Here is a 22,439-nt window from a genome sequence, read left to right as displayed (position 1 = left end):
GATTTAATAGAAGATTTAGTTTGGGAAAACGACTTGTGGTCCCAGCGCAGGAGGACTTTTGGTTAGACAGCTCTTTCAGGTCCTGATGCCTGTACCTTCTCTGGCAGTCGATGTCGTTTGCGGCATAGCAGAAGCAGTAGCAGAAGCTGAAAGAAACATGGAAAAATAAAAATAAAAATGAAATAAAGACTACATAGGCATGCACATTTCATAATAGGCATACTGATCATCAGTTTTTAATTTACAATACATGGATTCAAACTTGTTTGTGCAATTTTACCTGTTACAAAGAAAAAATATTTTGTTTAATTAAGCATCACAAGCAAGCATAGTTTTTATAACATGTTATATAAATGCTCAGTGGACAACAAGGTTTATAAAGAGTAAATATCAGTACAGGTACTTTTACTGTCTGTACTATCTAATTCTAACTGTCTAGGTTCCCTTTTACACAAACACACATTATCCGTAAAGCTGGCAAAGGCCTGACACTGGCATGAAAATCCATCGGATACATAGGAGCTATCACAAAAACTATACATTTTTCACAATACAGTTTAACTTACTGTTACACAAACAGTACAAACAGTTATGGTTCTGTTATGGTTCCCTCCAAAGGATAATTCTGTGAAGACCATGGTACTACAGTGGGTATTTAATATGATACTGCCTGTGCTTTACCACACCAGCATTGTGTACAGACATATCTACTGTGGTACTGTATGAACAAAAATACCATATTAGGTACCTGCTGAACTGAAGTAAGTACCATGAAGTTCACCCAAAGTGGATAAATATACTATATAACATTTCTTATGGTATAAACACATTAGAGTTAGATGTAACAGAATGAAATATAGCGGGTTTTTTTTATTTTTATTAAATTTAGCGTTTTAGTCTCGTTGCTACTTCATCTAAATGTCCTCTAACTAAATGAATGAATGATGTGTTCAGTGTGTTTAGACGTGAGCACGAGCGGTCAGTGAATGATAAAGGTTAACGCACACGATAAACTCTGCAAAAACAAAAAGATTACAGCGACGGCGGCGAGAAATGTATAGGAAGAGCTAAGATAAGGTCTGTTCATCTGTTAGTGTCTTATTCAAGTTAAAATTAATAATAATATAAGAAAAAACTTACCGATCAGCGTGGTCTCTGTGTCGCGCAGGCGCACAGCGTCCGTCTGTCTCACTCAGGTTCCCGGCTCGACCAATCAGCGCGCGGAACGACGCCGGCGGGCCACACAGCGCCACCGGCCGGCCGAAAGTATATTACATCCGTAGTGGTTTAGCACTACCATTGAAAATGAATGGGAAACTGTTTAGGGTTTTTTCTAAGGCGGCTGGACCAATCAGCGCGCGACTCCGTTTCCCGGCTCGACCAATCAGCGCGCGGAACGGGCGCCGGCGGGCCCCGCAGCGCCGCTGGCGGCCGAAAGTACAATTGCATCCGTAGTGGTTTAGCACTACCGTTGGAAATGAATGGGAAACGGTTTAGGGTTTTTTTTTTTTTAAGGCGGCTCGACCAATCAGCGCGCGGAACGGGCGCCGGCGGGCTCCGCAGCGGCCACCGGCAGCCGAAAGTATATCGCATCCGTAGTGGTTTAGCACTACCATTGAAAATGAATGGGAAACCGTTTAGGGATTTTTAGCTAAAGAATCCCAGTTGTGAATAGCTGACACTTAGTGACAGCCAATGAAATTGAAGCATTTTTGCCGCTTTCCACGTGGTGTGGCGTTGCTTAAATAATGTCTGAATAATATTCGTATCCTATAAAATCGTCCAGACCCTGGTTCGAATCCCGCTCTGGGTGAAAATGTAATAAATGTGAATCCTTTGTTTTACACTTTTTGCTTATGATAATCATTAAATTATAACAACTATGAGGTGAGTGCTAATGTGCTTAATAGCTTAAGCAAAAAAAAAAATTTCTCAATTTTCTTTAATGGCATCTTAGCGAATAGCACCAGCATATTGAGCACTGGCTGGGAATCGAACCCGGGTCTCCCGCATGGCGGGCGAATCACCTACCGGCCAGTCGTGAATAGCTGACACTTATGGTGCTTTTCCACTGCGTGGCACGACTCGGCTCGGCACGGCTCGGCACGACACCGCACGGCTCAGTTCGACTCAGTTTGCGTTTCCACTGCAGTTTAGTACCGCTTTAGAGTGGCCGTGATTATTCACGTGTCGTCATAGTTGCGCCGCCTCTACTGCCGTGACATCATCTAAACGCGCCACAACAAACACACAACAATGGAGCATATGGACGGAATGGTGTTCTTCATTCTCGATATGTGGATGTTTTTAACAGCAAGACGAAGGAGTTTGTTTCAAAAGAGGCTGATGGCAGCCAAAGAAAACACAGATAAAAAAGACAAGAGAGTTTGGGAACTTTTACAACAACACGAAGACACCGACAACTTGTTATCTCGACGACGCACAAGGGTAAGCATCTAAAAAAAAAGCTCATCACTAGCTAACTTTTATCACTGTTGCTAAGCATATAATAAACTTAACTGCCAGTGTAACATTAACATGCAGATTCTGTATATTACAGGTCATGCTTCAGAGTGGTGGGATGTGATTGTTCCCGGTTTTACAAACACTCAGTGGCTGGAGAACTTTAGAATGTCTGAAGAAACATTCATCCACTTATGCAACAAACTGCGTCCAGCGATGGAGCGACGGGACACAAACCTCCGTGTGTGTGTACCTTTAAAGAAAGCTGTAAGCATAACAACTGTGTCGGTGTGTTCAGGAGTTCTGTGCAGCAGCAGAAACCCTGTTGGTCCCAGAGCTAATTCGTTAACCAGCACGCGTAGTTGTTAAAAATGCCTTCGGTCGATTAAAAGGAAGATGGCGATGCATTATGAAAAATGACTGTGCTGTCAACCTTGTGAAGTCCATGGTGCTGACATGTTGTGCTCTACATAACCTTTGTGAGAGTCATGGTGAGGCCTATGAGAATTCTTGGGATCAACCCCCAGCAGCAGAGACTGTGGTGGCAGTGCCACAGGCTGTAGAGGAGAAGGGCAGGGATGTCCGTGCAGGTCTGATGCGTTACTTGAGTAGCTAACTATTCACGTAGCATGTTCTGTAAAGTGTATTATCAATAAATTTTTAAACGCCATTTCAAACTTTACAATGTATTCCTTGTTTTTTTTTTTTTTGGTTTGTATTGTGGTGGCATTAACCATTTGTCTTTATCAGGAGGTACTTTACCTGCTCATACAATAATAAATCTTTAATATAGTCTTGGGCTACACGTATTTGATCAGATTGTTTTTATTGAAGCACAACACAATTCTACAGGTAAAAATATGACCAGAAAACACTAAAAATCTACAAGGTGCAAAAAGTAAAAATATAAGTAGTAAAAATATAAACTGTAAACTTTAAACAGTGTGCACATGTATATAGTGCACAACAGATATACAACAGACAAGTAGAACAAAATAAATTTTAACGTTAACAGAAGAAACTGTTAAGTGTGCAGACATGTAGTGCAAACATCAAAAAAAAACACCTATGGCATTAGTCAGCAAGAGAGTTTTATTCCCGTCGGCCACTCATTGCCTGGACAATCATCCCCATAACATTGAGGAATGCTTGATTGAAAGCAGCCGTCTGAGAGTGTTCCTCTGCCCTCAAGGCCGCTTCCTGCTCCCTCGCTTGTTTGGTCTCTTCCAGTGCCATCTGCAAGTGGCGCTCCCTCTGGGCACGGTTCAGCTCCTGCTGCTCAATGTCTGCCACCTGCATCTCTCTTAATGCAGCAAGATGTTCCTGATGGTGCAGGCTCCGTTTCCTCTTGCCTGGACCAAAGCGTAGAAAATTGGAGTGAAAATGAGAGAAATTATTTTTGAAATTCATTTGATTTTACTCAATTATTTATGGTATTAAACTATTTATGGTAAGCAACAGTAATTCATGAGACACGGTATATAAGGATATATATCCTATATTGTGATATCCTATTTGTACATAATATGATATATGAAGTATCAAATGTGTATTGTACCCGTTAACACACGCTGCGGTATCGTCGTGCAGCTGGAGGGTGATGGTGTTGGCGGGCGTGGTGGAGACGCTGCTAGCACCGCTTGGGAAGAGGAGTCGTCGTCGTTGCATGTAGAAAGTACAAGTGAATCGATCGTGGACAATGAGTCTGAAACGCAAAGTTTGTCTAATCAGTTGGGAATGCACAAATTACTGCAACACACCAAAAAAAAAACATGAACATCATGAACAATAGCACTACCACTGATACATGTTAGCTACTAGGGCTTCGTGCTTCATTAGGCCATGATTTTACAGTTAAATTGCGATATAAAATAAGCATCGACGGTCAATAAAACCAGAAAAAATAGGATTTCAAGCGTTATAAAAACACAACGTACCATCCTCGATCGTGTTCTCCAACAACAATGGCGTGGCCGAGTCCAGGGTATCCTCCCTTCCATTGCTCGTTGGTCTGCCTCCATAGATTGCGTCCATTTGGGCGAACCACTTCCTCGACCGCCTGTTTGAACCACTCCGGCTGTTGTGGTCCTTTATACCTCTGTAGTCGCTCTTCATTTTTTAAAACTTTTTTAACTTGTCCCTACACTGTTTGTAGGTCCAATGGTAGCCGTGTGCGGCCAAGAGATTAGCGACCTCCTGAAAAACTTTTTCATTCTGCGTCGCCCCATCAAGCTTTCGCTGGCCGCTCCTCAGCTACCAACGAGAGGAACGTCTGTACTTCCTCAATAGACCATGAAACAGCCATTTTTTTAGTTAATACAGTACAAAAAGGTGCGTCCGATCCTTCGCTGGCTGTGCTAATAATACTAGCGGGTCTGTTGTGTCTCGTGTCCCAAGTTCAGTGACGCAGTAATGACGATTTTTTCCGGCCAATCAGTGACCAGCAGAGTTTACACGTCACGTTTTGGTAACAGTTCGGCGCGCTTGGAACCTCGGCTGAGGTGGTACTAAAAAAAGGACCAGGTACCAGGTACTGTTCCCAGTGGAAAACCCCCCAAAAGTGAGCTGAACTGAACCGTGCTGTGCCGTACTATGCAGTGGAAAAGCGCCATTAGTGACTACCACTGAGCCACCAGTACCCGTCTGCGTTTAAAGCGCATAAATACTGTTATAGGCTAACGTCATACATCTTTGTAGTCCTTTTTGACACACAATACTTTAGACTGAAACACGACTGCCCCCTACAGGTAGTGAAGGGCATTTTCACAGCTTGCCGCAATTTAATGATAATCATAAGCAAAAAGTATAAAACAAAGAATTTACATTTTCACCCAGAGCGGGATTCGAACCAGGGTCTAGACGATTTTATGCTATTAGTTGAGCAACGTCACACCACGTGGAAAGCCGCAAAAATGCTTCAATTTCATTGGCTGTCACCGAATGCCAGCTATTCACGACTTGCCCCTACCGGCCAGTCGTGAATAGCTGACACTTAGTGACTACCACTGAGCCACCAGTACCCGTCTGCGTTTAAAGCGCATAAATACTGTTATAGGCTAACGTCATACATCTTTGTAGTCCTTTTGCACACGCGCGGGTGCGTTACAATAATAATAATAATAAATTCGGAGAACTACTACTACTAATAATAATAATTCTGAATGAAAATGATGAATAAATACATAACAGTTTGAGCTTGACACGTTTATGAGCTCTGTCGCTTGCTGTCAATGGGCGCCTAAGAGACATAACATTTTTCGGCTTCAGTAGACACACAATACTTTAGACTGAAACATGACTGCCTCCTACAGGTAGTGAAGGGTATTTTCACAGCTTGCCGCGCGCAACCGCGGCAAGTCGTGGGATCCCTTTTCCGAAAACGTGCGTTTTTAAGTCCCTGCCCTGTGGAAAACATCTTGCATTGTTCCTGTCCCCAAAATACCACGACCCTCTGCCCAGAACGACTACAGGCCAGTCGCTCTAACATCACATATTATGAAGGTTTTTGAGAGACTTATCCTGGATACACTTCGTCCCCAGGTGAAGTCCTCTCTTGAACCTCTTCAGTTTGCCTATCAGCCATCCCTGGGAGTAGATGACGCCACTATACATCTGCTCCACCGAACCTACTCCCACCTCGACAAACCTGGGACCAGTGTTAGGATTATTTTCTTTGATTTCTCCAGTGCCTTCAACACCATACGACCAGCAGTACTGGGGAAAAAACTAAGGACCATGCAAATTGACACTCCCCTGGTCTCATGGATCATGGACTATTTGACATGCCGTCCCCAGTATGTCAGATTACCAAATTGCGTGTCTGACACACTGATCTGCAGCACTGGTGCTCCTCAGTGCACTGTTCTGTCTCAATTTCTTTTCACCCTCAATACAACTGACTTTAAATATAACTCAGAATCATGCCATTGACAGAAGTTCTCTGACGACTCTGTGGTGGTGGCATGTATTAAGGACGGTGACATCTCCGAGTACCAGTCTGTGGTGGATGACTTTGTTTTCTGGTGTGAGCGTAATCACCTACAACTCAACATCAAGAAAATGAAGGAGCTGGTGGTCGACTTCAGGAAAAGGGGAACCCCTGTGACTCCGATATCTGTCCGGGGAGAGACAGTGGACATGGCAATATTATTTTCTATTCACTTATACTACATTTCAAGTGCAATATCAGTATACAGATTATATTTTTAGTGCAATATGTAAAAAGTGTGCTATATTTAATTCTATTTTTGCTTTTATTTATTTTATTTTTCTTTAATTTTTATTTCTTGTATGTTTGCTTTTCCCTGTCACTATTTATTTATTTTTTTCTTTTTTTTATCAATGCAACTGTATGACCAAGGCAAAGCAATTTCCCTCTGGGATTAATAAAGTTCTTTGAATCTGAATCTTTGAATCTTATCGCAACACCATCCTTGATGTGCCAGTGGGGATTTTTTGGAGGACACCGATCTTCAGCCCTCCAGCTCTTTGCATTTGACTTCTTCAATCGGAATAATTATTGAAGGTCAAGTCATGATGGACAAAGTGCAGGACCTCCCTCAGGCAATTTGTCTTCTCTTTGGTCTGATTTACACACTAGACCTGAATTACCCAAAATCACTCGCCAACACATTTGATTTCATCCAGCGTGTACTAATGTCAATGAGACAGAATACTCTCAAGCCTAGAGTGCAGTCTCTGGCAAACCAACTTTTTGCTTAAGAAACATCACTGTGATACTTTAACACCATTTTTTGTTTTGGTTTTTTTCCACCTTGGTTTCTTAATCTCCATTATACATTTTATGAAGAATAAAAATTATGTTTAAATTGTAAAATGCAGAGTTCTACAACTGATGTTCAGTAGTTCATTTAGGGTATTGTACACCTTTGTAGTGTGGTTGTGACACTTCAGTATAGTTTGTATTGTAATTCTGTAAAATTGTGGTGAAACACACTATATGTTGACTGTTTTATTTTAGTTTGCTCTGTTTGCACAAAGCTTAAATGGTCAAATGTAATAGTTATGTTTACATTAACATAATACTTGATACTTGAGTGAAGTATATATGTGCATACAGTTGTACAATTGATGTACTGCACTAGTTATTTTTTTTTTACCACCTTTAAAGTGAGGCTATAACCTTATTTACATTACAGCATAGTGTTTATTGTTTTCAATATTATTGTGACATTTTGTCAATAAAAAAATCTAAGATTAAATATGCTGTTCATTGTTTTATTTCAGTTCGGTGTGCACAAAGCTTGCAGTCATATATAAGAACATTGTTTAACAGTTTTAAGTTACATTTTCATGTTGAGTTAACTTAAATATATAAGTACACAAAAAGTACATAAAAATTTATACCAAGTAAACGCAATCATTTAAGTACATTAAATAAGTGCTAAGTTTGTTGAACTGAATGATTTAAGTACAGTCTACAAAACCGCCAAGTTAAATAAACTTAAATATGCAAGTTTTGGAAGATTCCATTACTCAATTAATTGAGGCAACGAGCTTACTCAATCAATTTAGTCCAATTAATTTATTAGGGTTTTCAGTGTACAGTGGAACCTCGTATTACGAGTAATGCGGTTTACGAGTGTTCCGCAAGACGAGCAAAGATTTTTAATAAAATTTGACTTAAAACACGAGCATTATCTTGGTTTACAAGCACCGAGTATCATGTATCACTCATGCGCTTCTTGTTTTGACCCCGAGCGCCACGTCATCACAACTGAGCCAACGGTTTTTCTCTCTCTTGCGCTGTGGAATTGTAGGTAATTTTCTCCCCTGCTGGGTGAATACACACACGCACACAAACACACACGCACACTCAGAAACTCCGCAAGCATTAAGGGGAGAGAGGTAGGTGTAAGGTAGAGAGTGTGTGTTTTTGTTTGGGAACCTGAGAGGAGGGGGGCTGTAAAAGTGTGTGCGTGTGTGTGTGTTTGTGAGTGCACACACTCTCTCTCTGTCTGCTCTGTCGCGTTAAGGTGCTGGTTAATTTGTTTTTATTGTTGTTGTTGTTGTTGTTGTTGTTTTACTTTACAGCAGTGATTCCCTTAGTATGCGCTCATGCAAGTGTGACTAGTGGTGTTCCTTGCTAATTTTTAAATGGTTAATTTTTAAACAGTTTTAAAAACGGTCTCTCCGTTAATGTGTGTGTGTGTGTGCACACACATTACACACACACACACACACACACACACACACACAGTGTCTGCATGCACAAACACCTATCTGTCCGGATTTATTTTTACGTTTTTTTAAAGGTAGAGTGCAAGGTAGAGTGCAGGTAGAGTTAATTTGTTTTGTTTTTACTTTATATTTTGTGTTAATTATTTTTGTGTATTTATTTTTTTTGGCTGTAAAATGAATACTTTGAGTTTCCATTATTTTCTATGGGAAAATTAAATTTGGTTTACAAGTGTTTTGGAATACGAGCCCACTTCCAGAACGAATTATGCTCCTAATCCGAGGTTCCACTGTAAATATGTTTTGCCCTACTGGCACACTTTAAAGATGTTTACAATAGTGAATGCCTCTGTTCATTGCAAAGCATGTTCTCTGGAGGTCAATGAGTGTCCAGATGTGACTTGGTGGTGGAGGAATGTTCGACATGGTAACCTTTATTGTTGTTGTACCCAGCGGAGTAACCGAATAAAGTTCTCCACTTACCTTTATTCCATTTTAAATCAGCTGATGTACGAGTTCCCTCTCCTTAACGAACACCATCACGGCCTTGCGATGCTAATACGATGCTCCCACACCCGATACACTCTCCCACCGCCAGCAACACCTGCTCTACCGAAACCATGGCGCTCACCTCACAGCGCACCCCGTGACAGAGTGAGAGAGGAGGGGCTCTGGTGAGGTGAGCCGCCATCCCTGCACCCGCCACGAGTTCAACAGCTACACAACAGCGGATTAAAACTAATTATGCTGTGTGATCGCAATTGTTAGATGTTTCATATATGTATTTTATATGTTTGTGCTTTAGAAAAGAAGCTCAAAAGTTTTCACACCACGCCCCACACCATGGCTGGACTGGCCATAGGGCATACCGGGCATTTGCCCGGTGGGCCAATGGTGATTTTCGTCTTTTGTGGGCTGGCCGCCGATGTTTTTTTTTTTGTAACGTTATAAACTATTAAAGGTGGCGGATTGGCCAATTGGTCATGATCGACTCTGGGCTGGACCAATTACAGCCGAGGAGGTCAGATGCACCCGCCCCCTTGCAACGACTCAGCAATCACATATCATTGCTGAACAAAAATGGAGAACAAAAAACGCAAAGCAGCAGGAGAACCCAAAAAAATTAGCGCCAAAAAGAAACTAGCCCTTCAGGCAGATGTTCTTGGCGTTCAGCACACCACACACAAAGCGTGTGTATCACCTGGCTTGATGAGCCTGGTGCATGGATGAACACAGCGCTTAGCCGCACACATCATGCCTGTTTAATTAAACATCAGTGTACATAAAATATTGTGTAGATCAGTATTTTTGTAAAGGATCGGTGTTCTGTCTTTGCTTGTGAAGCGAAGGATGCTGTAGTAGGTTTGTCTAACACCTGTTTATACTCTTCCGCGTGCCGACGTCAGAAACGGCTGCGTCGCGTAGGCGATGACGTCGTTAATATGAAGTTGATTACATATGTCTTCAAACCACGATTTATGGAAGCAAAAATGTGTAAGTGTTTCCTTAGTTCGAGGTTCAGACGAATGTCGCAATCGCTTTTAAATGGATTAAAGACAGAATAGAACGTCTCAGGTTACTTTGCTGTAACCCTGTTCCCTGAAAAGGCGGGAACGAGATGCTGCGTGAAAACGCTATGGGAACATCTTTTCGTGTTGCCGGTTGTTTGTATTAAACACGCCAAATTTTGGCTTATATAACCTCAGTCAGGTGACGTCGTCTGATAAGACGCACCTGCAGGTTATAAATAGGAGTAAACCGGAAACATTCCACAGATTGATTTTGTCTGAAGGGACGTCCGGTCACGTGGGCAGTGCGGCATTGGAGCGCAGCATCTCGTTCCCGGCTTTTCAGGGAACAGGGTTACAGCAAAGTAACCCGAGACGTTCCCTTTCAAAGGCTACACTCGATGCTGCGTGAAAAACCTATGGGAACGAGAATACCAACGCTGCCGCACTGCAAGTGTCTGGACCCCCGGGTTGTGTAGCGTGTGCGCACAAAGACCGAGGTGGTCTCAGAACTATCTCTGGGAAGCTGACTCGAGGACCCGTGAACCCGGTGTAGCAGGCACATCCAGGCTATAAAATCTAACAAATGTGTGCGGAGAGGACCAACCTGCCGCATCGCACACTTGCTGCAGGGGAACACCCTTCGCCAGAGTGATAGATGAGGCAATCCCCCTGGTTGAATGAGCCCTAATTCCTAGAGGCGAAGTGAGCCCACGCACCTCATAGGAGAGGGCAATAGCATCCCTTACCCAGTGTGACAGAGTCTGTGTAGTGGCGGCGGCCCCCCGGTTGTGGCCCCGGCATATAAAGAGCTGCTCTGTTTTACGCCACTGGCCGGTGCGGTGGACGTAAATCTGAAGAGCACGTACTGGACACAGTACGTAAAGTCTCTTCTGCTCCGGAGCTGTAAAAGGCAGAGGACAGAAGGTCTCAAGAACAACAGAGTGCATGGTTGAGAATGGAACTTTCGAAAGATGGTTTTGGTGAGGATGCAGAACAGCCCTGACTATCCCAGGGGCAAAGTCTAGGCAGGATGGGGAGACTGACAAGGTGTGCAGATCTCCAACTCTCTTCAGAGAGTTAATGGCCATCAGAAAAACCATCTTAAGGGTCAGAAACCTGACAGGCACTGACTCTAGAGGTTCAAAAGGGGTGTCAATTAGACCTTCGAGCACGACAGATAAATCCCATGACAGGACAGTGGCTCTAGTGGGTGGCCTCAACTGTTTAGCTTCACGTGATAGATGAGGCAATCCCCCTGGTTGAATGAGCCCTAATTCCTAGAGGCGAAGTGAGCACACGCACCTCATAGAAGAGGGCAATAGCATCCCTCACCCAGTGTGACAGAGTCTGTGTAGTGGCGGCCGGCCCCCGGTTGCGGCTCCCATAGCATATAAAGAGCTGCTCTGAGAGGGCAATGAAACGGGCAACTAAAGGGTGCTTTCCCACTGTTACCCCATCAGTAGGAACGTGGCAGGCTGAAATAGCAGCTACGTACGTCCTGAGAGTACTAGGGAACAAGCTTGAGGACAACTTTTCCTGCAGGAACTCTAGTACTAAAGCAATTCGGCAGTGAACTGGGTCCACCTGCTTCGTCATGCACCAACTTCCAAATACATTCCATTTGAGGGCGTAGGCTTTCCTAGTGGAGGGAGCCCTAGCATTTAAAATAGTGTCAATAACGCTGGCTGAAAGACCAGCTTGACTTAGTTGGTCCTGTTCAGGCGCCAAACGTGAAGGTTCCAAAGCTCGGGCCGAGGATGAAATATTGTCCCCTGCACCTGAGACAGAAGATCCCTCCTCACTGGAATCACCCATGGTGAGCCGTCGAGGAGATATATTAGGTCCGAGAACCACACCCTGGTCGGCCAACAGGGCGCTATCAATAAGAGATGCAAACGCTGTTGACGGACCCTCGCCAGGACTCCCGGGAGCAGAGCTATCGGAGGAAACGCGTAAAGGCGTAATTTGGGCCACGTATGGGCCATGGCATCCAGACCCAGGGGAGCTGGATGAGTCAGAAAGTAGTAGAGGGGACATTGTGCTGTCTCTTGGGAGGAAAGAGGTCCACCTCTGCTGTAAAGAATTTTTCCCAGATCTGACTGACTACTTCGGGATGGAGCTTCCATTCCCTGTGTGTCACAGCTTGTATGGACCATAAGTCTGCTCCCACATTCATGTGCCCTGGAATGTAAATAGCCCTGAGGGACAGGAACTTGTCCTGTGCCCAAAGCAGAAGCTGGTGCGCTAGCTTGTTCAAGCGGCAAGAGCGCAGTCCGCCCTGGCGATTTATGTAGGAGACTACCTGTAAGGATTTCTTGAATTTTGGTAGACCTCCTTTTGTCTACTCAGTGCTCAGCCTGTATTCTGCTTGTCCCGCCTGGTACCAGGGAACCCCTCAATGATACACACAAGTCAGTGCTCAGTGAGACATTCAAAGTTTATTGTGGGAGACAGGAGTATATATACGCGCACACACAAAGAACCAAAGAAAAGGTGGATGCAGGAGTGTTTACATCTAGTCTGGAATGCTTTTAAAAGATAAGGTAAGGAAGAACATAAATTTAGGAGTAGCTCTACATTTACGAGCGTTTAACAGTTTTATGACCTTTAACATAAACTTCTATAGAATGTGTTTATTGAAAGTACAGCTTGTGTCGTGAGAAAAGGAAGAAAATCACTCTGTTCTCATGCACACAGAATACAATGAAACATACTAAAAATCAAATATTCCCTACACTACCGATGTGTTAGAACATGGTAGCCTCTCAACTGCTGGAGGAAATGCTGTAGGGCCAAAAATAGAGCCATCATTTTGAGGCAATTGATGTGCCATGCAAGAAGCCTCTCTAGCTCCCTTGGGCTGGACGGCCATCCAAGACCGCACCCCAGCCGGTGAGGGAAGCGTCTGTCGTTAGCATCTTGCGACGACAAGACGGGCCTAGAGTGGGACCCAAAGTCAGGAACCGGGGTCTGAACCACGTAGAAAGGGTACGAAGTCCTCTGCGCGTAACCCTTATTTGGATTCGGGGATTGGCCCTTGCATGAAGTCCCCTGGCTCTTAGCCACAACTGAAAAGCTCTTATGTGCAAAAGGCCCAAAGGTATCACCGTGGATGCAGCTGCCATGAGGCCTAAACATTTTTGAAAGTGATGTACAGTCACTCTTTGGTCTAGCCTGATTTCCTTTAGGGCATTGAGAATGGATTTGATACGAGCAGGAGACATCTGTGCCCGCATAACGATCGAATCCCAAATAACACCCAAGTATGTTGTCCTCTGAGCTGGAAAGAGAATGCTTTTCGCGGCATTGAGTCTCAATCCTACTGAATGAAGATAAGCTAAGACGACAGAAGCTAGATGTCGAAGCTCTAGCTCCTGAGACTGGGCCAGAATGAGCCAGTTGTCCATGTAATTTAAAATACGGATGCCCTGGAGTCGCAAGGGAGCCAGGACTGCATCCATGCACTTGTGTATTTCCGGGGTGATAGAGCTAGACCAAATGGAAGGACCCGATATTGGTAGGCTTTTCCCCCAAAAGCGAACCTCAGGAACTTCCTGTGTTGTGGCAAAATTTCTATGTGAAAACATGCATCCTTCAGATCTATTGTCACAAACAAATCCCTTGGCTGGATTTGTGAAACAATGCTTTTGACAGTCAACATCTTGAATCTGTACTTTTTGAGATAGCGGTTCAGTCCGCGAAGATCTATAATTGGACGCAGCCCCCCCGTCTTTCTTGGGCATAAGCTTCAGGACGACTTCTTTGAAAAGAAGACAGTGCGGCGATCTGACCTCTTTGAGGCAGCCTGTGAGGGGCGGCAAGCCGTACCCCTGGTGGCAACGGAATTTACAGCTGAGAAGGTGGGACGGGGGCATTCTCGTCCTTATCCTTGATGCCCATCAGATTTAACCATAGGTGCCTTTCTGCGGACACCAGGGCGGCCATGGAACGGCCGATAGCACGGGCTGTCTGTTTGGTCGCACGAAAGGACAAGTCAGTTGCCCGGCATAATTTTGTGAAGGCTGACTCATTCACAGTGCTGCTCGTGCTCAAATCCTTTAGCAGGTCGGCCTGATATGCCTGCAAGACCGCCATGGTGTGCAAAGAAGCGCCGGCTTGACCTGCTGCTTGGGTAGAAGAAGTTCTACACGGCTTGGAGGGAAGTGTTGGCTTCTTTAATGAGGATGATGTCCCAGGAGAGAGATAGCCCGCAAGCGTCTCTTCTATCTGAGGCATCACCATGTAACCACGTGCTTTTGCATCAACAACATTCGCATAAACGAAGTTGATGGAACAAAAATACGGAATGAATAAGGCTTGCTCCATGAATGAGTTAATTCATTGTGGAGGTCGTCAAAAAAGGGGAGAGAGCGACGTTGTGGCTCCAACTCCTGGCCACCCGACAGAAATTTGTCATCTAATTTTGAGCGTTTGGGGAAGGCTTGCTCCTGTGGCCAATCAATGTGCAGCCACTCGACTGCACGCGTTATGACTTTAAGTGACTCCGTCTCTCGTGCCTCGGCGATCCCCAGGAATGCAGCGCGACTCGTGGCTCTCTAAAGAACGCAAAGCGCGCGCGAAGCACCTTCATGGGAAGAAGATCACAGTGTTCACAGCCCAACCTCCCTCAAGCCCTTGGAAAGCGTGACTTTCCCCCAAACACTCAAAGCAAAAAGTGTGGAGATTGCCCTACACGGAGGGACACATCTATTTTTAAACTCCACCATTATATCAGTGAGTTAACACTTTTCTTTGCTTTTTAATTTTTATTTGCTTTGTTTGTGACACACGCTCACAATGCGGTCATGAAGACAAAAGATCTGAGGAATGTTTCTGGTTTACTCCTATTTATAACCTTGTAGCGCAGCCACATAAAGGGGCATTTTAACTAACAGGGAAATGGATTAAGGAGCTAATGCTGCTCACGTGTGCACGGAAATAAAATCTGGTTTTATTTGTCCCCATAGACAGTGTTGGTCACAGGGTTAAGCTCTCGCAAGCATGCGCGATCGCAGCGCAAGAGGACCCGGAAGCAGCGTTGGGTCACGTGTGGCCGAGCCAATCTCTTCCGTGCATCATTTCACCCATTACAATAACATTGACTCTGGACAATTATACACGCACTCACACACTCGCATACATCTGAGCATTCCACTGCATATCGTACTGCGTATGACTGTGTATGTGACAAATAAAATTTGAATTTGAATTTGACATCACACACATTGTTTATATTTGTATATATTTTGTATATATTGGTTTTGGTGCACTTTGTTTGTTTGTTTGTTTGTTTTGTTTAATACACTTTGGTTTGGTTTACATCTAGTTATTGTGTCGCATCTTTACTTGTCCTGTCTTGATTGCGCAATACCGGAAGTGTTGTTTAAAAACCTGTATTTTGATTCTCGACCCCGTAGCAAAGTAACTAGAGATTTTAATAAATCCAAGCGTTACAACCTGCAGGTGCGTCTCATCAGACAACGTCACCTGACTGAGGTTATATAAGCCAAAATTTGGCGTGTTTGATACACACATGCTTCACAACCGGCAACATGAAAAAATGTTCCCATAGCGTTTTCACGCAGCATCGAGTGTAACCTTTGAAAGGAAACAGTGGCCGCGCTCACAGTGGTCTCACATCTCCAGGGTCAAGGGGTCGATTTCCACCACGGGTCTAAGTTTGCATGTTCTCCCTGTGATCGGTTGGTTTCCTCTGGGTGCTCTGGTTTCCTCCCACAGTCCAAATACATGCAGATTAGGATAATTAAGCCCAATCCCAATTCTACCCTTTACCCCCACACTTAGCCCTACCCCTCTGTTTGGCGCGTTCATGTGAAGGGGTAGGGGTGTCTCATTTCTCTTGTGGTTGGAGGGGTAGAGGGTAAAGGGAAGGGCCAGATATCCCTCCAAACGAAGATTTTTCGGGACCTCACTTCAAACAAAGGGCTAACCGAAATTTTCAACACGGCTGCTCACTCGAGCAAGCAGACCCATAAATGTAAGTAATTTTTGCCATTAATAAGGATTTTTATGACAAGTTTTCATTATATGTATATTACCTTTAGTCTTGTGTTTGTGTTTATGGTGTTCTGTAAAGAAACGTTTGCAAAAAAATCGCTAAAGTTTGCTAGCTGATAGCACCGATTGCACGATATTACAAAAAATATTTTTATCTCATATACACTTTACTGCATGCTACAAACAAATATGAAAGTTCAGTAGCACGGAAGTTTGCCGATCATTTGATAACGCATTGGAACTAGCGACAACGTATGATGACGTATAACAGTGTTGTAGTGGTGTCCCATTTCTTTGGGAAAATATTTTTCCCTTTCCACTTCATTTCAAGGGACAAGGGAAAGGGGCGAGGGGTAGGGGAAGGGGTGGAAAATAGAATTTGGATTGGACTTTAGTGTTCCTAAATTGCTCGCAGTGTGTGTGTGTGTGTGTGTGTGTGTGTGTGTGTGTGTACGTGCCCTGAAATTGATTGGCACATCATGCAGGGTGTCCCCTGTCTTGTGGCCCAAGTGTGACCCTGTACAGTACAAGCACTATAGTGAACAAGTTTTTTTGTTTGTGTGTGTGTGTGTGTGACTAATAGAAGAGTTTAGTGACGCTGGTCTTATTAATGATGCGTGCATTCAGACTGCTTTTTAGGAAAAATACATCTTTAATAGTCTTTAATGTGGTGCCATTACTTTATGAGACTGATGTAATGACTTTTAGTCATTAAAAATAAATCTGTAAATAATTAGCTGGTCAGAAAGTCGCCGTATTTTGAGAAGAACCGAGCGGCTGAGGCGGTACGGGTGGAGATCGCTCATCGGTTATTCATACAGGAAGTCGAATGTGTTAAATGTAAACAACAGTGAGAGATCATCACTGCCTACATCTCACTTTATTGAGGCAAGCATGGGTACATGAATAAAGGTATACAAATATATTCATGTTTTAATTAAAGAGTTGTCAAAGAAAAAAAATATATATATAATCTCAAAAAAGAAATAAGATACAGTGGAACCTCGGATTACAGGTAACGCGGTTTACGAGTGTTCCGCAAAATGAGCAAAGATTTTTAATAAATTTTTACTTGAAAATCGAGTGTTATCTTGGTTTACGAGCACTGAGTATCATGTATCACGCATGCGCTTCTTGTTTTGACACCAAGCGTCACGTGATCACAACTGAGCCAACGATCTTTCTCTCTCTTGCGCTGCGGAATTGTAGGTAATTGCCTCCCCTGCTGGGTGAATACACACACACACACGCACACAAATCTATCGTCTCCCCTGCTGGGTCTTAGTGCTTGCAGAGTTTCTGTGTAAGGCATAGAGTGTGCGTGTGTGTTTGTGTGGGAAGCCGATACAGGCGTATATATTATTTTTTTATTAATTATTTTTATGCATTTATTTTTTTGGGCTGTGGAACAAATAATTTGAGTTTCCGCTATTTCTTATGGGAAAATTTTATTTGGTTTACGAGTGTTTTGGAATACGAGACATCTTCCGGAACGAATTATGCTCGTAATCCGATGTTCCACTGTATTCTTAATAGCAGCTTTATTCTGATCTCAACTCGATTCTACTTTTTTAATTTACTGACTTATTAATTAAATTTTTTTTTTCAGATCAAACAGAAACGATTTTCCAAACGAAGTCCTCACCTGTTCCTCTCACCAAAGTCTCTCGTACCTCATACACAAGGACATAAACATGAGAAACAGACTAAACTGTTTTCAAAAAATTTTAAGCACTGTTTTGTTTCTGAATCTCCTTCACCGAGATGATCATTAATTAGTTTGAAACTGTTACAAATGAGACAAAAATCTATGTAAAGCAAAGGGTTCTACACAGCAGGTAGCAGGTGGAATTACACCAGCGAAAAGCCTCGAGATGGGGGCACTGAACTCCTGTTTACTCATCTTCATCACTCGAACCCTTCTTGTATTCAGTGGAACAGACTAGGAAGACAATGAAATTTATTTGGAGAGAAGAGAAAACTTCTTATATCTCAAATGTACTCTTCAAAATAACTTTTTCTTCTTCCTGCAAAACCAAAAGATGTGTAGGTGTGTGTGTAGGGGTGTAGGTGTGTGTGTGTGTAGGTGTGTGTGTAGGGGTGAAGGTGTGTAAGTGTGTGTATGTAGGTGTGTGTGTAGGGGTGGAGGTGTGTGTAGGTGTGTGTGGAGGCGGAGTCATACTTGTTGTAGCAGGGCAGTTTGGGGTTCCTGTAGTGGCTGTAGGGGTTGGTTCCAGACAGAGGAGTCCTGCAGATCCAGCAGAAGTACTGACCACAGGTGGAGCAGGTCATTTTGTTGCAGCCTTCTATCTTCTGCAGAGTGAAGAGGAAAGACAGTGTTAAAACATCTCTCAGCTTTCATTCAGTTTAGAACACAGACATAAGCGTGAGGAGACATAGAGCATGCTCAGAACTCACTCGTGATCAGGTGTCCATGAAGGTCTGCACTCATACACACATCACACAAAACGATCCAATGCATTAAACAGATAGAAATTCATTCTGATTGTCCTTAGTCCCATATTCTCGAGCTGTTTATATAAGTGTTTAAGTTCTAACTCCAGTTTCGCTGAGATCTAACGAAGATTTCTCCAAATACAATATTCCACAAAGATTTGATTTTTACTGTTAGTTTTTCTCAGGTTGCGGTGTTTCGGTCAGGTTACGTGGTTTCGGGGTTGTAGGACACAGCAGTGGAGCTGACCTGAATGTGACATCCACAGCAAGGGCAGGATTTAGAGTTCTTTTTCAGCCACTTCTTACTGCAGGTCTCCTCCACAACACGCCGCATCGCCTGCTTCCCAAAACGCAGCTCCATGAATCTTTTCCTATCCTTAGAGGCAGCCATGTACTCCCCATGCAGGTCATGAAGCTCCTCTAGAGAGAAAAGAAAGAAAATCTTTAAATAATCTTTTCTTCCCATTTCAATAAAGAATGATTTCGATCCAATAAAATAGGCTTGAAGGTCTGAGAAGCTTCTTTAAAAATTCTGCTCAATGCATCTCAAATAATGTTATTCCATGACAAATCTCATATATTCTAGATTCATTACATGTAAAGTGAATTATTTCAAGTCTTTTTTGTTGTAATGTTGATGATTACGGTTTACAGCTTAAGAAAATAAAAATGTCAGTATCTCAAATATTAGAATATTTCTCAAAATCAATCAAAAAGGATTAACAAAGTTCTGAAAAACAATGTTGCTTTAATATCAGCCCTCAGCTCTCAGTCAGTATTGTTCAACTCGAAACCTGTGCCTCTCCTCTCTCCCTCCAACTCTAGGAGCGTGATTTCCAAATTAAGGTTTAAAATAGGACTTTGGACCACTGAGCAACAGGTAAGATGCCTCTAAAGTTGTCTCTGGCTCATGAGTGGCTTGACACAAGAAGTGCAGCAGTTAAAGCTCGTCTCCTAAAGATGTCTGTGTGCCTCCAGCCTCACTTTTCCCTTACAGTCAGGTTTCCTTGAATACACTACAGTACCTTCTGTCATCTTCTGGACGACTATCGAGTCAGCAGTCTTCCCCATGTATGTGCTGAACTAGACCCAGAGATGCACTGTATTTATACTGTATAAACAGTAATTTACTTAAACTCCAAATTAAATATTCTAATAGTTTGAGATACTGGGCTTTTGATTTTAATGAGCTGTAATCGTGATCATCGAAATTAAAACAAACAAGGCATAAAATATTTCACTTTCCATGTAATCTAGAATATGAGTTTTACTTTTACATTAAACTGCAAAAGAAACTTAACTTTGTCACATTATTCAAACTCTTTTGTGATGCACTGTATATTTGCATAACCTCTTCAAAAGGTTTTTTAGGTGTTGCTAAAAAAAATAAAAAATTCTTAACAAAATTGGTAAAAGTTAAAATACAAGCTGCAGGCACAAATGTGACTCCAAATAAATTTGTATTATACTTACAAATCCCCTCCCTTTATTTGGAGTCACACATGTGCCCATAGCTTGACGTTAGCCTTTAGGGTTCTTCTGTCAGTTATATTTAATTAGCTGTGGCCTGAATACAAAAGTCATCATCAGTAAAAGTGCCTCATGGGAGGAAGGCAGGCAGTGGAAGAGGCCGTGGTAGGCGTGCTTGCACAGCGTACAGAAGGCGTAGCGGCAGCCAGGACACAGGCCCATGGTGGAGTCGGGCTCCAGCACCACGGCCGAGCCACAGGACCTGCGGGGACAGTACATGACGTCGGACATCAGGTCCAGGGTGTTCTGAAGCAACAAGCGATCGTAGCGCGCAAACTCGTCCTCGCCGACCAGCAGCTTCACCTGTTAGAGACACACAGTGTATAACGCGGCTGCTAATGTTTTATTCTTTTTTATGTCTGTATAACATTACAGGCCTTTTAATACTTCACATAAATTACCTGATATTTCAAGCTAACTTATTGACTTCAAGGCAATCCCAAGTTAATATCACATTTATGTGCGATAGATTAGCTTTAAATGATGCTGTAGACACACACAGGTGTAAGAGGGTACCTGGGAAGGGGCCGCTACAAAGGCGCACTTGGGCTCGGGGCAGGTAAGGCACTGAACTTGGCCGGCTCGGATCTGGATCTGGAAGAACTCCTTGATGCAGGCTTTGCAGTAAACGTGCTGACACCCTTTAAAGAGCGTGCAGCTGGAGCCCGGCTTCTCAGAGAAGCAGATCCCGCAGCAGAAGACCTTACTGTCAAAGAACTTCTGTGTCTGAGCTTCGTCAAAGTCCAGGAGCTGGCACAGCAAGTCCATGTGCGACTCCAGGACCGCACGGGGGTCCAGCTCCACCGGCTTCTTCTTCTCTACGCCTGCGCTTTCAGCTCGGTTGGTGGCTCCATCGGTTCTGCAGCTCTCTAGCTGAGAATGTTTGGTACTGATGCTGGCCATCTCCAGAGGAGACTGCAGGCCCAGGAAGTCCAAAGCCTCGTCTTTGAGGAACTCGATCCAGGTGAAGAGCACCACACTGCCCTTATTCTCCTGCCACAGGTCATCCAGACGCTTACACAAAGACGTCAGCTGATGACAAGATAAGGTGGAGAGAGACAGACAGGTGGACAACAAAACATTATCAGTGATAACTTTTTTCTCTAATTCAAGCGTTTCAGTGTGAGTGCGTTCTGCCGTGGCCGTGATACGGAATGCACCAAGTGAGGACCTGAACAGAACAGACAAACTAAGGACAAAGAATTTCCTCACCTGGAGTCTAGAGAGCCACTTGGAGCTCAGCATAAACATTGGCGCTGATGAGGAAGGATAATCGACAGGAAGCTCGAAACTCAAGACCAAAGGAGGCAGAAAGGACACGCTGTACTCCACGCATTTATCCCCTGTGCAGGGACATTCACACAAGCTCAGGTGAGTGGGACGAGTCAGATTTAAATGCTAGACTGAAAAAATCCAACATTGTCTTACCTTTGACCAGCAGCTTGAAGTCCCGGGGAAGCTCCAGACACAGGTGGATTTCTCCTTCACGGCTGAATTCGGCTCGGCGAAACTCCTTATCATAAATACTCGCTAGAGCCAGCAGTTCATCAGTCTGTGCTTCCTGATCCTCAGACATTTGAACATTCCTGTAAAACAGAAGATGTTTGAATACACACACAGAATAAGAGAAGTAGCTGTTTTATGGCTAAACCATTCTGATGAAGATTAAACAGGTAGAATCAGATATTGTTCATTGATTAGCTGGAAGAAAAGTTTAAGATAAAACTGAAGAGTGCTGAATACTATAAGAAAGAAAAAGACAAACTGTATAAACATCATCATCATAAACTGTCCCATGACACGTCGTAACATGGGATGGCATTTTTATTTTTACTTAACATTTAAAAACTTTGATTATAAGAAATGATTTAAAAGGTAAACTGAACCATATTTAAAATGTTATAAAAAAGTAATTTATTAAGTATTAGAATTATTTTTATTCTTTTTACTGTTTTTATAGCCAATGCACATCGTGTATTATAGAAACCCTAAGTACTGTATTTTGATGTGATGTTTTAGTCCAGGAACAGTAAACTGGAATACTGTAGTATTAATATCATTAATATCATTAATAGAGCATCCTTTATTGTTGAAGTTGTAACACACCCTTTAGCGTTGTTATATAACTGACAGATAGGGACGCTCTCCATAACGATTTCCGTTAAGCAAAATGCCTTCTGTTCATCAGTTGTTTTTTTGGCGGGTATCGGCACTGCATCCAGTGGCTGGGGTTTGGGCGCCGGCTGGGAATTGAACCCACGC

General features: G+C 43.3%; 1 protein-coding gene across 1 annotated transcript; it reads right to left on the bottom strand.

Annotated features, from left to right (window-relative positions):
• Positions 1–14,782: 14,782 nt before the first annotated feature.
• LOC128512621 (E3 ubiquitin-protein ligase RNF14-like) lies at positions 14,783–21,753 on the bottom strand. Its single transcript, XM_053485974.1, has 7 exons — positions 21,606–21,753; positions 21,390–21,520; positions 20,694–21,209; positions 20,247–20,480; positions 18,895–19,062; positions 18,373–18,503; positions 14,783–14,861 (listed from the first exon to the last, which is right to left on the bottom strand). Exons 1-7 carry the CDS (start codon positions 21,751–21,753, stop codon positions 14,783–14,785), a joined length of 1,407 nt encoding a protein of 468 aa, XP_053341949.1.
• Between the last annotated feature and the right edge of the window lie 686 nt (positions 21,754–22,439).

Source organism: Clarias gariepinus, chromosome 24 (assembly GCF_024256425.1).
Source record: "Clarias gariepinus isolate MV-2021 ecotype Netherlands chromosome 24, CGAR_prim_01v2, whole genome shotgun sequence".
NCBI lineage: Eukaryota > Metazoa > Chordata > Actinopteri > Siluriformes > Clariidae > Clarias > Clarias gariepinus.
Note: the sequence above shows the minus strand (reverse complement) of the source record. Positions and strands in the feature narration are given on the sequence as shown.